At 39.5% G+C, this 15,867-nt stretch overlaps 1 protein-coding gene across 1 annotated transcript in view; it reads left to right on the top strand.

The window, feature by feature from the left end:
- SEC62 (SEC62 homolog, preprotein translocation factor) overlaps positions 1-13,778 on the top strand; it is a 41,291-nt gene extending 27,513 nt beyond the window's left edge. The window contains exons 6-9 of the mRNA XM_027875776.1: positions 3,053-3,145; positions 3,781-3,841; positions 4,905-5,024; positions 12,095-13,778. Of these exons, the coding sequence (XP_027731577.1) occupies positions 3,053-3,145; positions 3,781-3,841; positions 4,905-5,024; positions 12,095-12,582 (762 nt within the window). The 3' untranslated portion in view covers positions 12,583-13,778. The remainder of the gene's footprint in view (positions 1-3,052; positions 3,146-3,780; positions 3,842-4,904; positions 5,025-12,094) is intronic.
- The last annotated feature ends 2,089 nt before the right edge of the window (positions 13,779-15,867 follow it).

The raw sequence follows: 15,867 nt of genomic DNA, 5'->3' as shown, positions 1-15,867 counted from the left end.
TGTGGGCACAGACTCAGCTAGAATTCCTAGAAGAGAGGAAGCAAGAGTTTAAACATTTTTATAAACAAAATGAGAGTCCTTGAGGAAAACATTGGAAGGGAAGTGAGGACGATGGAGGAAAAAACTGAAAAAAGAATTAACAGCTTGGCACAGGAGGTACAAAACCTTGCCCAAACAACAAACTCCCTGAGAATTAGTGTGGACCAAATAGAAGTCAGTGATTCCACAAGACAATGCAAAATATTAAAACAAAGTCAAAGGGTTTTAAAAAAAAAAGAAAAAGGAAGAAAATACAAGCTATCTTATAGCAAAAACAACTGACTTGGAAAACAGATTTAGGAGAAAATGTAGGAGTTACTGAACTGTCTGAACCACCATGACCAAAGAAAAGAGCCTAGACATCCTATTTCAAGAAATCTTTAAAGATAACTCAAGAAGGAAAAAATGGAAACGGAAAGATTCTACCAGTCAGGTCTCCTGAAAGAAAACCAAAATGAACATTCCAGGAACATCATAACCCAAATCTAGAGCTTCCAGGTGAAAGCAAAAATACTTGCAGCAGCCAGAAAGAAAGCATTCAAGTACTGAGGATCTGCAGTTAAGATCATGCATGACTTAGCAACCACAACTGTACAGTGAGAGCTTGGAAGACAGTATTCTAGAAGGCAGAGGACATGGGCTTACAGCCAAGAATAGCTCACCCAGCAAAACTTTGCGTAATGCCATAGGGGAATAAAATGGACCTTTAATGACAAAGGACTTCCAAGTATTCCTGATAGAAAGCTGCCAGCAAACTTTGAAGTTCAAACAAAAGAATTAAGAAAAATATAAAAAGATAAACACAAATGAGCAATGATAATTGACTAAACGAGGTTAAATTGCTTACCTTCTGGCATAAGAAGATGAGACATGTGTACCCTCTAATTTCTGTCATCATCAGGGCTCATAGTGGGAGTCTTGTTAGATGAGGCTTGGCAGTAGTTTGGGTACATCTGGAAGATCTTAGGAGAAGAATGAGAAGAAGGGGCAGAGGAGTACACAGTGCAGGGTGGGAGGGAGGAAAAGGAGTATCAGGGGAAATCATCTCACGTTGTCTCATCTACACTGGTTAAAGGAAGGAAGAATGAATATACACACACACAAAGAGCTGGGCCCAGAAATATTTGTCAGTCAGCAGGGAAATAGGGAAGGGGAGAAGGCAGGAGGGGGAATTAGAAGGAGGCCGGATTAAGAGAGAGATTAGTCCTCAGCAACGCAGCCTCTAAGGAGGTACAGAAACATAGTCACAGGTCTTTTTCAAGTGGCACAGAATGGGAGTTTGAGAGGGTGCTCATAAATGAAGGAACGAATAAACAAGTTATAAATGTGATGGAATATTACTTTGCTGTAAGAGGTGGTTTCAAAGAAACCTGGGAAGACTCCTATGAATTGATGCAGAGTGAAATGAGACAGAACCAGGAGAATGATTTATACAATGACAACAGTATTGTAAATGCAACCAGCTTAAAGAATCAAGAACTCTTATCAGCATAATGATGAGCTGCGATTCCAGAAGACTAATGAAGAAACATGCTGCCCACCTCCTGATAGACAGGTGAAGGCCTCAGTGCAGAGTGAGACAATTTTTTTTTATGGACACAGCCAAGATGGAAATTTGTTTTACTTGACTGTACATGTTTGTAATGAATTTTATTTTTCTTATTAATTGGGGGAAAGATGGTAGGAGATTTTTTGTGATTGATGAAAATTAAATATAATTTTTAAAAACAACAACAAAAAGAAAGGAGATTTGGAGTAGCTGCTGTGATGTGGCTAGATAATCAAGGAGGAGTAGATGAATTGCCTTGCTGCTGTGAGGGCTCAGTGGAGAGTAGATTATATAAATTTGTAGTGGACCAAGTCAGGGGAGCTACATGAATTCCTTCAGCATTCATCTTAGCACATGCGTAGGTGAAGATGAGAGTGGATGGTAGGAGTGTAATTCATGGTAGATCATGAATTTAGCAAAACATCAGTGGCAAAAGGACAAGGGAGCAAGGAATTTTTGACTAGCAGATAGTGTTGAGTTGAACTGGTTCACCAAAGGATTGACCTTACAAAGGACGGGGAGTGTAGCCAGTGATGATGGTTGCCTGGGACAGGACTGAGAAGTGGTTAATGGGTGGTCACAGTGAGGGTTAAGAATTGGTTGAGTAGTAATAAGGCATAGGGAGAAATGGAATGATAAAAAATTTTGTTTGGCTAGGAATTTTCAAGTTCTTGAACATGGAAGTTCATTACAAACTAGCTCTGGACCTTTGGAAAAGTCATTTAACCTCCAGACCTTTGTTTCTTCTTCTTCAGGTGAGGTTTTGGGCTAAATAATCTCTAAGGTTATTTCCAACAATAATATTCTGCAACTTAACCCCTGCCCTCTCTTCTTTCCACTCCCCCAACTCCAGTAGTTATAGTACAGACAAGAAGCTGCGTAGAGGAGATCTGAGTGTAAGTCTTGGCCCTGGCCTGTACTTTGAGCTTCAGTTTTCTTCTCTGGAGGATGGAGGTCATACATACATAAACACTGATACAGAACTGGGAGGGTCAAATGAAGTCATAGATGTGAAGTAGCTTACACTCATAGACTATTCAGATGCAGTTTATTACTGGTCATCTCATGTCAATCATTTCATTGTCTTCTGCAGTATTTATCGGGGTTTTGTTTTTTTTTTTTTTGAATCGCAGCAGCTTGTAGGGTGTGTCTGGTGTGTTGTGTTTTTTAAGCATACAGTACCTTGGAAGTGTCCCGTGGCACTTTGGAATTTTGAATAGTCAAGGTTAGCTTTTTGTTTGTTTTAGTTTTTTTCTGGTTTTTGTTTTCTTTGATTCATTTTTCAGAGACTTTTCAACTCCTTAACATAATGTAAGAAGTATAGCCAATATGGCATTGAAAGTCACTAGTTTGATGAATGTTTCAATTTCATTTTCAATGAGATTATACAGTTTTTAAAATGATTTTTCACCCTGTTTAATGGGGTGTGTGTGTTTGTGTATGTGTGTGTGTACATTTTTGTAGGAGGAAACACCAGGAACACCCAAAAAGAAAGAAGCCAAGAAAAAATTCAAACTTGAACCACATGAAGATCAAGTGTTCCTGGATGGAAATGAGGTTAGTGTTTCCAGCCTAGAAATTAAACTGTGATTATCAGTAGAAATCATGAGATGGGAATGAAGCAATCACAACGATTAGATATATGATGAATCTTCTTTAGATGGTCAGTCATATATCTGATAACTCAGTCTGATTACATTCATGTTACTTTATATCTCAGTCACTGGCTACACTGTGAAAAGGGTTAGGCAAACTGTTTAAAACCTAAAGTTGTCCAGTATAATTTACTTACTAATAGGAAAAATTGCCACCAAGTTAGCAATTTACTTCTAGGGTAGATTTTTCTATTCCACAGATACATGTAATGTTCTAATAAACTTCTCTGGTGGCCTAAAGTCTAGAGATTGAAGTAAAAAATTTAGACTAGTTATTTGTGTCATTGTAAACTCCTTAAGTGGCTGGTGCTTTTATTGAATAGTCTTTACTAACACACCAATTTCAGTCAGAGCATCTGGCTTTTTTAGACTAGAGCTCGAGTAGTACATTGTTTGAAGTATTTAATTAAATTTGGATTCTTGCTTTGAATTCCAAAATGGTGTCACTTTCCTAATATACACAACATCTAAATTACAATAACTGGACCTCTAACTTTCTGTTGTTTTATGGAAACATTTAACTGTTTATTCCTCTAGGTGTATGTGTGGATCTATGACCCAGTCCACTTTAAAACGTTTGCCATGGGACTGATTCTTGGTGAGTGAATAAATAGTTTAAGTATGGCCTTAAGGAGATGGGGAGGAAATAGCTGAGATAAGTGGGTCTTCCTTGTGGATTTCTTATTAGGAATCTTATCTAAAGATGAGCCTTTTAAAATTATGCTGACATAGGCATGTAGTGTCTGAATCCCTGTTCAGGTGATGAACACAAGTGAGAGGAGTATTTTTTCTTAAATTCTAAAATACTAAATCAAGTTAAGTCTTTTAGTGAAACATTGTGCCTTAAGTTATTAGTGACCAAAAATCCATTCAGCTACAGGGCATCCATTCCCCAAACAGCTGATCTTAATTAGTCACCCTCCAAAATTTCTTACATGGCAAAAAGAAGTAAGCAAACCTCCAGAAAAGCATACTCTTCTCCACTCTCCTCGGAGCCACAAGAATGATATTCCAGAAGAAGGAAAAAAAGCGATTACTAAGGATATTGTACTATGAATAGTTGCCTCCATTTTACCATTTCTGTTCTAGTTCCTTTTTTTTTTTTTTTTTTAATAATCATGTATTTCTGTGGGGGGGGAGTTCTGAGATTAGAAATTTTGATTTTGTTTCAAGTTATCTTATAACAGTTGTTACTGTGATTTTTGAGAGAATCACTAGATTGTGTATAAATTGTCAAACCAGGGTTTGTGGTAGAGTTTTGCTTGTTTAAACATCGTGTGACACCGGTGAAGGGGTCATATTTAGATTGGTGGGTATCTGCATTTTCATCCCTTTAAGAAAGAGAGAAGAGCGCCGTCCCATGTTACGTCAGGTGGAGATTGAAGGTATCAAAACATAATGTCTGAATTTTGCCTGCAGCTTCATTTGCCAAACCTGAACCCTAAGCACTTAGTAATTGTTTGATTGATAGCACAGAGTTTAATCTTAAGTTTATATATCAAATTGGTTTATAAATAGAACATGAAATATTTTAAAGCATCCTCCGCCACCAACAATGTAGATAATAGTATTACAACCTTTCTTTGTTAAGTCATGGTTAATCAGCCAGTTCAGTTTGAGTCCAGAAACGAACTCGGCGTCTTGGTGCTTTCTTGTTGCAGTGATCGCGGTGATTGCAGCCACCCTCTTCCCTCTGTGGCCCGCAGAGATGCGAGTGGGTGTTTATTACCTCAGTGTAGGAGCCGGCTGCTTTGTGGCCAGCATTCTGCTGCTTGCTATTGGTAAGTATTCTCTCCAGTAAAAATGAGTTCAGTAAGGTGGGTATTCAGCGAGTCAAACTAAACTCCAAAACCTTATTCTAGTCGGAAGGCAGTAATTCTGGGCTTGATCAGAGGTCAGTAATATCTAAGCATTTGGGGAAAATCTAGAAATGGACAAACAATGACTTCTCTGTTCATTTTGGTCAGATTCCAGAGTTGACTACTTCCCCCCAAGTCTCCCCCCACAAAACAAAACAGAAAAACAAAAACAACCCACATCCCTTTAATAAGGCATTGATATGTGCCTGACTGAATTTGGGCAAATATGAAAAAACTTGCTTTAACCTAGTTTCTTTGACTAGTTCCTGTAGGAGCCTGTATTTGGAGCTGGATAGGCACTGTAGAAGTCATTTCTTCCAACGCCCTCATTTTACAAAGGAGGACATTGAGACTCATCCAGGTTAAGTGACTGCCCCAGGTCACACAGGTAGTAAGTGGCAGAGCCTTCTGACTTCAAGTCCACTAGTCTTTCCATCATGCCAGTGCCTGGCACAGAGTAGACCTTTAGTAAGTGCTTGTTGAGTGAGGAGCTTACATTCTAATGGGAGAATGCAGTATTTGTAAAGAAGTAATAAAGGGTAATTTGGGAAAGGAGAGCAGCCAAGGAAGGCTTCATGGAGGATGTGGCACCAAAGTGATTCTTGAAGGAAAAGGAGAATTCTGAGGGGCAGAATCAGGAAATACACTCTAGATGGGGGGAGTGTGGGTTCTCAAATGCAGGCGATGCAATATCAAGTGTAGAGAACGTCAGACTGTCAGATTTGATGGGATTAGACCCTGTGTGAATAGTTGTAATGTGAAATAAGACTGGAAAGGTAAAGTCGGTTGTATTCACTTTAAAGAAAGCCACAAACATTCGGGTGATGAGTTTGTGTTTTATCCTTGAGCATTCAGACCTTTGCCTTCTGGAGATAATTTTTACAAGTGTTTGGAGGACAGATTGTATGGTTAGAGACTGGAAACAGGGAAATTTAAAGGAGGCTGTTAGAGTTAGGTGGGTGAGAGAGGCTGAGAGCCTGAGCTAGGGTAGTGACTTTGTGAGTAGAAAGAAGGGTGGATGTGAGAGCTGTGTCAGTTGTAGAATCAACAACACTCAGCCACTTACTGGATGTGGAAGGAGACGGGAGTGGGCCATACTTCATTTATTTCTAGTTATGAATGTGGGAAACTGGGTTGTGCCCACCACAGAATTGGGAAAGCTTGGAAGAAGGGCAAGTTGGAGATGTGGGGATAAGGAAGAGAAGGGAAGGGAAACGAAGGACCAAGTGTTAGAGACAGGAAAAGAATGATGAAGTTCTGTGAAGGCTCCATCAGACAGGAAAGCCGAAGTAAGTGAGAGCATCCAGGAGGGATGATTGGCAGTAGTGGAAGCTGCCAAGAATCAGGAAAAGTGATGATTGAGAATAGGCCGTCAGAGCTAGGAATTAAGAGTTTGGTTGGTAACTGGGGAGAGAGCCCTTTTAGTCAGTGATGGGTTAAGAACCTTGATTGCAAGCAGTCAAGTGTGTGGGAGGGGATGAATCAGGCAAGAAGTGTAGGCACCTTTTTGTTCTTGGCCTTTAGGGGTAAGAGAGGAAATGACTTGGGCAGAGGAGGATCCAGTAGAGGTTTTTTAAAAGATGGACGTTTAGGTGTTTTTGTGGACAACCAGCAATGAGCCATTATTCAAGATGAGATTGAAGATTAGAGAGGAAGGTGATTAGAGAGGCTGCTGTTGGAAGGCAGAAGGTCATAGGATCAAGAACACACATCAGAGAATTCATTTTGACAAGAGGAAAAGTGCTTCCTCTTCCTTAGAGACAGGAACAAATGAGAAAATGAGTGAAGAGAGACCAGAGTTCTGAAATAGGGTCTGCGGAAATGAGGGAGCTTATGACTAGTGGCCTGAGTTTTCTTTGTAAAACAGGTATGTTCACATACTGCTGGAGCTTGGGAAGAAAAGAAGATTGGGAATGGGCCTTATGGGTGGCGTCATGGTCCCCAGAAAAGAGTCCAAGGATTGCCATGGAACAGTGCCGTGGCCTAATGGGAGATTTAATACTGTGAGTTTGTAGGGGACCCAGTTAATATGGTCTTCTGCCTTCTTCCAGCAGCGTTCAGCAACACAGTAGAGATGGATGAAGGGTAGATACTGTACGGTTGAGTTAAGTATTTCGTTAAGATTGTAAAGAGAGGGAAGTGAGGCCTGAGCTTGGATAATGGACTGGAAGAACAGGGAGTATTTATGATTTAAATTTCTGTGAACATTTTATTCTGACAAGGAAATGGTAGTGGGAAGTGTAGAGGAAAGATATGATCACAGAGTTAAGGTTAGGACCTTAGAGGTAATCTGGTCCAACCTCTTCATTTTACAGATGAAGAAACAGACCCAGAAAGGTCATTACAGCCAAGTGGTGTCAGACCAGGGACTTGACTCCGTATCACTTAACTTCTTGTCTTTTGTTTTTTACTTCACTTTGCTTTGCTTTGTGTTTATTGTTTCAAGGAGCATTTATTTCCACTGAAGTAGTTTTGTAAAATTTCCAGAAACTAAATTATATTCTCTAAGAATTTTTTTTCTTCTACTGATTTGTCCCAGAACCATACATGCTTTGTTTGCATTCGGTTTTGGGGTATGACAACGATTTGACCTGTGGTGTCACTATCTTTCACATTCATCATTCGGTTCATTCTTAATGCTCAACCACTGTGTGCCAAGTCACAATGCTAGAAAATAAGAGGAACATGAAGATAAAATGTGTGCAGGCCCTGTCCTCACTGAGCTTACATTCTGATGAAGATATGACCTCGAGGTATAAGTACAGTGAGAGAAGTACGTTACCAGTAGAAGGGATAGCATGAATGAAACACAGAATTGGTGATCTTCAGTGAATAGCAAGTGTTCCAGTTAGTAAAAGCCTAAAATGTATAAAGAGTTGTAGATAAAACCAGAAGTGGAGGTTGGTGTCAAATTGTAGAGGGCTTTAAATTTCAGGGTAAAGGATTTAGACTTAATTTGTATTCTTTGATAACCCAGGGCCATTGAGAGTTTGGGTAGGAGGAGGTGAAGAATCCCATCTCACTGAAGCAGCAAATTCTATAAACATTAAATATCATCTCTGTGCCAGAGATTAGAATAAAAAAAAGAAATACCATAGACCCTGCCCTTGAAGAGCTTTTAGTCTGATTGGGACGAGTTTGCTACGAGGTAGAACGTCCTAAGGAGAAAAGAACGTTCATCAGCTTTCAGCTTTTCATGGGGAAGATGGCACCTATAAGATGAGAACATGTTCCAGTAAAAAGAATTGGCCTACATGAATTCAAAGGATTTGGTGAACTGAATCGGAGGCAGGCAGATCATTTTGATTTGAGTGTAGTAGTTTGTAAGGGGATCATTATAAAAATAAAGCTAGACAGGTGGACTGGAGCCGAACTCTAGAAGGCCTTCAGTACTAAGAGTTAACTCAGGACTAGAAGGCCCATCCCAAGACCAGCCAGGTGAGAGGGGTTAGCCTTGACACTTTGATGACCAGTGGGTGCCCATCCTGAGGTGGTTTGACTGCAGGCTGTGTAGGGATTCGGCCCAAAATTGATAGGGCAGCGAGAGAAGCGTTCTTCCCTGAGCTGTGGGCAGATGGATGGCGAGGGCATTAGCCCTAATTACCAGGAGCTTCTGGGTCCAAGGGATTTAATTAGATCGAGGGTAGGTTGCACTGGATAGAGTCCTTACACATATATATCCTTATACTTTTTAAATTATTTGCTGTTCCTCTTTATGAACACACCCTAGAAATGTACACTTGTAGCTTGGAGCGTGTGCCTGATGATGAAGGCCTGAGGAAATATGTCCTTGTGTGGTGGGGATGATCAGAAAAGAGGGGGTACAGTTCTGTTTGATTGTGGGCAGAAGATTAAGCTTTGGTCTGGATGAGGCGTGAAGGGATCAAGACTGAGTAGTGCATGTTTAGAGATTGAGAGTGAGGGTTCCTCATACTTCATCCTGGTTAGAGCATGTTCTAGGGACAGGTTTTTCCAAATGGAGTGATGGTGTTTAAAGCTGAATTGGTTATTGGGGGAGAGAAAAAAAAAAGATGTAAAACCTGAAAGGGCAGAGGTCTGCTCCCTGAAGGTGTTTGTGTCCTGGACGTTGTCTCACTCAGAGTTTAAAGAGAAGTGGGGCTGCTGGGGTTAGTGGTGAGCTTCTCCCTTGTCCTGTCCTGGAGTGCTGGTAGTTCAATCAGCTTTTACCTCAGGCAACTTTTCACACCGAGAGACACTTTTTGGTAATCCTCTTACTTTCATCTATTCTTTCTCTCAATTCTTGCTCATTTGCCTCAGGAGAATGTCTCATCTCTCTGTCTCCCTCTTTATTACATTGGTGACCAACCTCCCTCCCTCCTTGCCCCAACCCTAATTATGACTGCAAGTCAGAAGAAAAGTTCTAGGGAGACAGCAGTACCAAGGAAAGGAAAGCCCTAACTTTTGTCAAATAAGGCATCATCAAGGCCCAGGGCCATCCACTTCCCACGGCCTTGAAAGTGTCTGGAAGTCCCCTTCATATGTCCCACAACAGACTCCATCTCTTTTCTTACCCTCTTTTAAGCCTGCTTTTGCTTACATACCAGGATTCAAATAAAAATGATGCTAATGTTATTGTTTTGTTTAATTATTATTTTAATAATACTGGTTACTTAATAGTATTTATCTTTGTAAATGCCGTGTCTCAGCTGCCTTATGAATTAAAGAGGTATCTGTGGGCTAGGTTGAACAGCAAGATTTATCATTTTTCTGTGGCAAAAGATGTTCTGTGTTCTAAACAAATCCTCACCCTGGAGAGCACAACCTATTTATAAAATTGAGGACTTGACTGGTCTCCTTCCAGGAAATAGGCAATACATCATCCTACTAGTGCATCAGGTTTGAATTTATTCATAGGAGTCAAAATTAAGATGTGTTCATTATATGGGTAATGTGAATGTTACTATTTCAAATAATAATAATCATAGCTATAACTTATATTGTGTTCTTTAGTTTTCTAAAATGTGATATCAGTTTCAGTGGAGAAACATTCAATTACAGTGATTTTCTCCATAACTCTTCCCTATATTAAAGTGAGTATTCTGATATCACCTAGGCAAAATTTTACAGAGTATGCCAACGGATGACCAGTATCTGAGGATTTAAGAAAGCAGAGATAAGATGGAAACATTGGCTTGTGTGAATTATAAAGATTTGGTGAATTGAATTGGAGGCAGGCTCCTCCAAGGCGGTAGTTCAATTTGTCCTGAATATATAGGCAAGGAGTGATTTTCAGTTTTATTCAGATCACTTTGAAATTGTTCTAGAGTCAAATTAATGGCATCGCTGTCTTAGATAGTTCAGGCAGGAGAAGAGAAGAGTGTGCAGTTTTTAGAAGTCCCTCATTCTTTTGCAATCCGTCAATGGGATTTCCTGTCAAAACAGATTGAGTACACCTTGGCCTCTCCCATTTCCTACCGTCACCAGTTCTTATGAATGATATGCAAGGTCTCAAAAAATGAGGCTGTGCTTATGTGGAAATGGAAATCAGTACTTCTGACCAGCCTGTGAATACTTAACTTGTGAGGTGAAGTCAGCTACTCCCTTTGGTTATTCATCCAAAGTATATTAAAGGTAAGCCTGTAAAAGAGCTTTTTTCAGGGTTTTATGCAATAGTGATACAGTTGCCTATAAAACTAGCCTGTCATAACCAGGTAGTCTTCCAACATTTGTCTACTTATTTGGGCTCTTGAGACCTACTTTGCTATGCAGAAATAGAAAATAATGAGGGGACACTTTATTTAAAATAACCATATTCAGGGAAGGACTCTGGGTCTGCAAAGCCCGTGCTAATAAGGCTTAAGCTTGGTAGGAGCTCCTAGAGAAAATGAAGGGGAGAGGACCTGAGGGCCAGTCCAGCTGAGCTTGCAGAAACTTTTTCATCTGAGCCTTTCAACCATAGCACATGTGAAATACCTGCTTAGTGAGTCATAAGGAGTTGAAATCTGTGCTAGTGAAAGGAGTACCCATACTGAGGGTCTTTGAAGTGGTAAAAGTGTGTGCGGATGAGAAAGGGAGCAAGTAGAAAAGAGAGGGAAAGTCAGGTAGAAAGACAGAGGGGGAGGGAGGGGAAGAGAAAGGGAGTGAGGGGAAGAGGAGAGAGCTTCTGTGTGTGAAAGACAAAATCAGGGAAAGTGGAGAGAGCACCAGGCTTGGGGTCAGGAGATCCAAGTGTGAAACCCAGCTCTGATACCAGCTATTTGACTCTGGGCAAGTCATTTAACTTCTCTGTCTTGGTGCCTTCATTTCTAATAAGAAAGGTAATATTTTGTGTTTTCTGCCTCAAAAGGTAGTTATGAAGGAAGTGCTTTATAAACCTTAAATGCAGTGTGAGGATGGAGTATTGAAAATTGAAAATAATATCGCAGTGTGGAGAACTGGAAATCACTCAAGGAATTTGACTTGTCTGTCTTGAGTAGTGTCATTTTACTTATGGTCAGTGAACTTATGTATCAGAAAATTTAGAAAGGTAAAAGCTCAGCTACCAGAAGAAAAAAGCAGCCGAAATGCAGTTTGGAATATGAACATTGATCTTTCACCAGGAAAGTTTTGTTTTGATGATAATGTTCAGGGCCGTCTTACCTAGAAATATAAATGACTTGAAGGTAGAAGCCATCTTGACATTGGGATGCGAGATAAAGAACAGTGCAGACTCTAAAAAGCTTATTCCTTGCATTATTCATTTATCCCACTAATCTTATTGGTTTTTAATCCAAGAATCTCATTGTTACTGTTCTCAAATGCCTAAATGTCATCTGGCAGCAGCGACTTTTCTTCAGATGACATTCAGCCATGGTGTCCTCAAAGTCAGAGTAAAGTGAAATGCCGCTCAGGACCTTTGGCGCCCTCATGAGTATTGTGGCTGCAGGGTATATTTGGTGGGGGAGGGGGCCATCCATCATCCTTTTACATCAAACCTGAGTGACAGCATGAGTGCTTGAGACATTAAACTTGGGGGATTTTTCTCCTCACAGCTCGCTGCATACTGTTCCTTATCATTTGGCTCATTACTGGAGGACGGCACCATTTCTGGTTCCTGCCGAATCTGACTGCCGACGTGGGCTTCATTGACTCCTTCAGGCCTCTCTACACACATGAATACAAAGGACCAAAAGCAGACTTAAAGAAAGATGAGAAATCTGAGGCCAAAAAACAGCAGAAATCTGACAGTGAGGAAAAATCAGACAGTGAGAAAAAGGAAGATGACGATGGGAAAATAGGAACTCTGGGGAACAAGGGAGCAGAGGGCTCAGGCGGGGAGCGGCATTCGGACACCGACAGCGACAGGCGAGAGGACGACCGTTCCCAGCACAGTAGTGGGAATGGGAATGATTTTGAAATGATTACAAAAGAGGAACTTGAACAGCAGACAGATGGAGATTGTGAGGAAGAGGAAGAAGAAGAGGAAGAGGGAGATGACGAAGAAGAAGAAACGACTAGGCCTTCATCTGAAAAATCATAGACGTACTTTATTTGGGGACTGAGTGCGTGCAAGTGGTTGGATTTTCTATGTTGGCTGATCACCAAAATATGCCTATAGTGTTTGGAGTAGTCTTTAAATCGGTTTGCTGAGATCTATTTGATGTCCAGGCAGTTCTGTTCAGTTTTTTATTTTATAGGCTACTAACTTTTTTTTTGGTACAATCTTAAGTCACTAATACACATATATAACAATTTTATCCATTTGACAATATTCTGGCAGTAAGTAGCTTTTATTCCTTTTTGATAGATGTCAAAGATGTAGTTTTCTCAGTGGCATTTAGAATAATGGCATTTTTGAGCGCTGTAGAGCTTCTTACTGTTAGATGTGGCAGAAGAGATGAAAGTTAAAGACCAAAATTTCAGGTGACACAGGTAGCTATTTATGAATTATTTTAGGATGAAATGAACACATAACTCATGATTCTTGAAACTTAAGCTATATTTCTTAATTTTCATGAAATTGTACCAGAAAATTTCTTGAGAATTCAGAGTTAGCAGTTATTTGCTTAAGATAGGCCAGTCAGTAATGATGGAACACATGATTTTGTTTAGCTCCCAATTCTGTCCTTTAACTACCAACTTAGGAAATCCAAACTTGTTTGTACATCTGGTCGAGAGAGGAATGGTTTTCTCCAGCAGAGGAAAGGGAACAGCGTAGGTTGGAAAATGGTGGCTGTTCTTTCCCTTCCCATCCATTTCCCCCATCATAATATGAGAAAGCATTCTGTACATAATTTACAAATAAAACAAACCTTTTATTTTAATTGTTACTTCTTATTTAGACCTTTTCTCAGCACTTCAATTTGTACAAAATTAAGACCATTTAAAGGTATGTTTTTAGAGAAATGCAAGTCCTGATACCCCACAGAACGTGTGTGTGTGTGTGTGTGTGTGTGTGTGTGTATGTGTGTGCGCGTGCTCACTAGCACACGGGTGTGGGTGTGGGGAGTATGGGTGGTGTATCGATCTCTCCACAGCAGCTGCAACTCGGTGCCAACATTCCATGTGTTTGAGCAGACTTACAGCAGCTGTTTTGCACGCTTTTGTGTTCATTGATTTATCTTAAATTTCTACATTCAGAAACTGGAGTACTGTATTATCAAATTAGGAGGCACTGCTGTGAAAGAGAATTTACTGTTTTAAAGTACCAATGAAAATAAAGAACATAAAAATGACCATATGACAGTCAGTGGGCTCTGATTGATTGCTGTTTTGGGGCACTTTGAATTTTGATTTCTGCTTTTGTCTCATCCTTGTTTACTGTTTTTTGGATAATACATTGTGTTTAGTTACATAAACATTTAAGACACTTGTCATCATTCCTCTGAAGTTGAAATTATGAAAACAGGTTTGATTCTTTGCCCAAGCCGCTGTGAGACGTTATACTTACAACTGCTTTGCAGTTGGAATCGTTTATCTGCAGACCTTTATTTTTATTCTTTAGTTACCTTCCAGTCAAGTATTATAACTAAAGGTATTGAATGTTTTTCTAATTGTGCAAATATACATTTTTGTGTGTGTCGGTAAACATTTCACAAATGTGGTCTGATTGCTTCATACTAATATTCCTTGTATGTGAGCAGAAACATGGCATCTGATCTATTTAATGCATCTCTGTTGATGCTGCTGTCAGTTATCTTAAGAACGTTCCCCCTGGCAAATATTGATTGATTTTAGTGCCTGAGTGTTTTCTTACTGTTGACTTTTATGGAGCTCAGTTTCTCACTTCTTTAGTTAGGTACAATTTCAGCTGCCCAATACTCTCTCCCAAATTGGCCACAACTCTGATAATTACTCTAAAACACAAGCAACAGTTCTGTCTTGCTTCTGATAATTCCCAGATTAATCATTGGCAATAAGAATTAGGTAACATTCTACTTACGTACCTCAGATTTTGTCTAGTTCTGAGGTAGGCACTAACATCAGTAATCTGTATGTGGGTATAAAAATGATACTAATATGCTATTTCTCAGAAATTACAAATTATTAAGTAATCCTTATCCCTAATAAATACACAGGCACTTCAAACTGTAACTTTGTCCTGTAGCTATTTGTAATATCTGTGTTGTGTCTAGTCTTCAAAAACCACTTGGGGAGTAGCAGCTAGGAAAATTTGAACTTTGTTAGTGTTTGTGGATTCTTATAGTAAACTTTACCACTGGAAAACAGTCTTTGCAGATCAACCATAGAAAGTGCTTTTTGGGATTGCAGCTCAGTGTCTCTATTCCTGTTCAAAGAGGATATATTTTAAAGGAGTGAGTACTTGAAGATCAAAGGGCTGTCAATATTGTACCCTGCTGAAGAGTAGGTGATTATCCTTATGGGCCAAAAAAATAAATAACCTTGCTCTGTTACCATGAAAGATTACTTCCCTTAGTCTCTGCAACTTGAAAGTTGGAGTAATGGGTTTTAAAAATACAACCTCTAGCTATAAAGCCCTAAGTAGAAAAAATGAGTCAACAGAAAATTTGAGTTTATTTTGGAATGGGTGCCAGCGATGTATTTAGAATTGAGCTTTAAAACAAGGGAGGATCCAGATAGTGAAGACACTCAAGACAGTAATGAATATGCTTATTGTGCAAGTAATCCTAAAATCAATGTATTTAATATATTGGGTTTTTTTTTCCTTTTCCCTCCCACTGATTTTGGAATTCTAATTTCCAAACACAATGCCTGTCTCTGTTTGGACAACTTTAATAATTGGAATAATTTATATTTAGTGACATAGTACTCAGACAATTACTATATTAAAGTTTCTTCGTTGCAATAAAATTAAGCAGTGGTGATGGGTTTCAGTGGTTTTATTTTCTTTCTTACATTCATTTAAGAAATCTGACTTATGTCTACATCAGCTTTTACTGATGACTTTATTTTCAGTAAAAATTGTCTTATGTTTTGTATATTGCATTTCCTTTTGCAAATTATGCTTAAAATAGGAAGTATTAGGAACAGAGAAACTGAAGAAATTCTGCAAACAAAATAAACACTGCTAGGTACATCAGTAGCTTTCTCAGCAGGATAGAGTTCAATACCAGATTACAAATATTTCTCCTTCACCAGTACAGTAAGAAAGTATATCCAAAATCAGGTCTTGTGTGTATACAGTAAATGAGCTGTATTTTTAATTGTTCCTGTCCAACTGCTGTGTTGCTCTTCAGGTTCAGGAAGTAAATTCCCTGGCCAAAGAAAAAGGGGCCTTTGGCAAGAGGACAGCATCTGATCACTGAGCTGCCTTAGCAAGTGCTGGTACTAGGAGGCCCCATCC

Source organism: Vombatus ursinus, unplaced genomic scaffold (assembly GCF_900497805.2).
Source record: "Vombatus ursinus unplaced genomic scaffold, bare-nosed wombat genome assembly UNPS02014810.1, whole genome shotgun sequence".
NCBI lineage: Eukaryota > Metazoa > Chordata > Mammalia > Diprotodontia > Vombatidae > Vombatus > Vombatus ursinus.
This window is presented reverse-complemented; position numbering and strand designations above follow the sequence as displayed.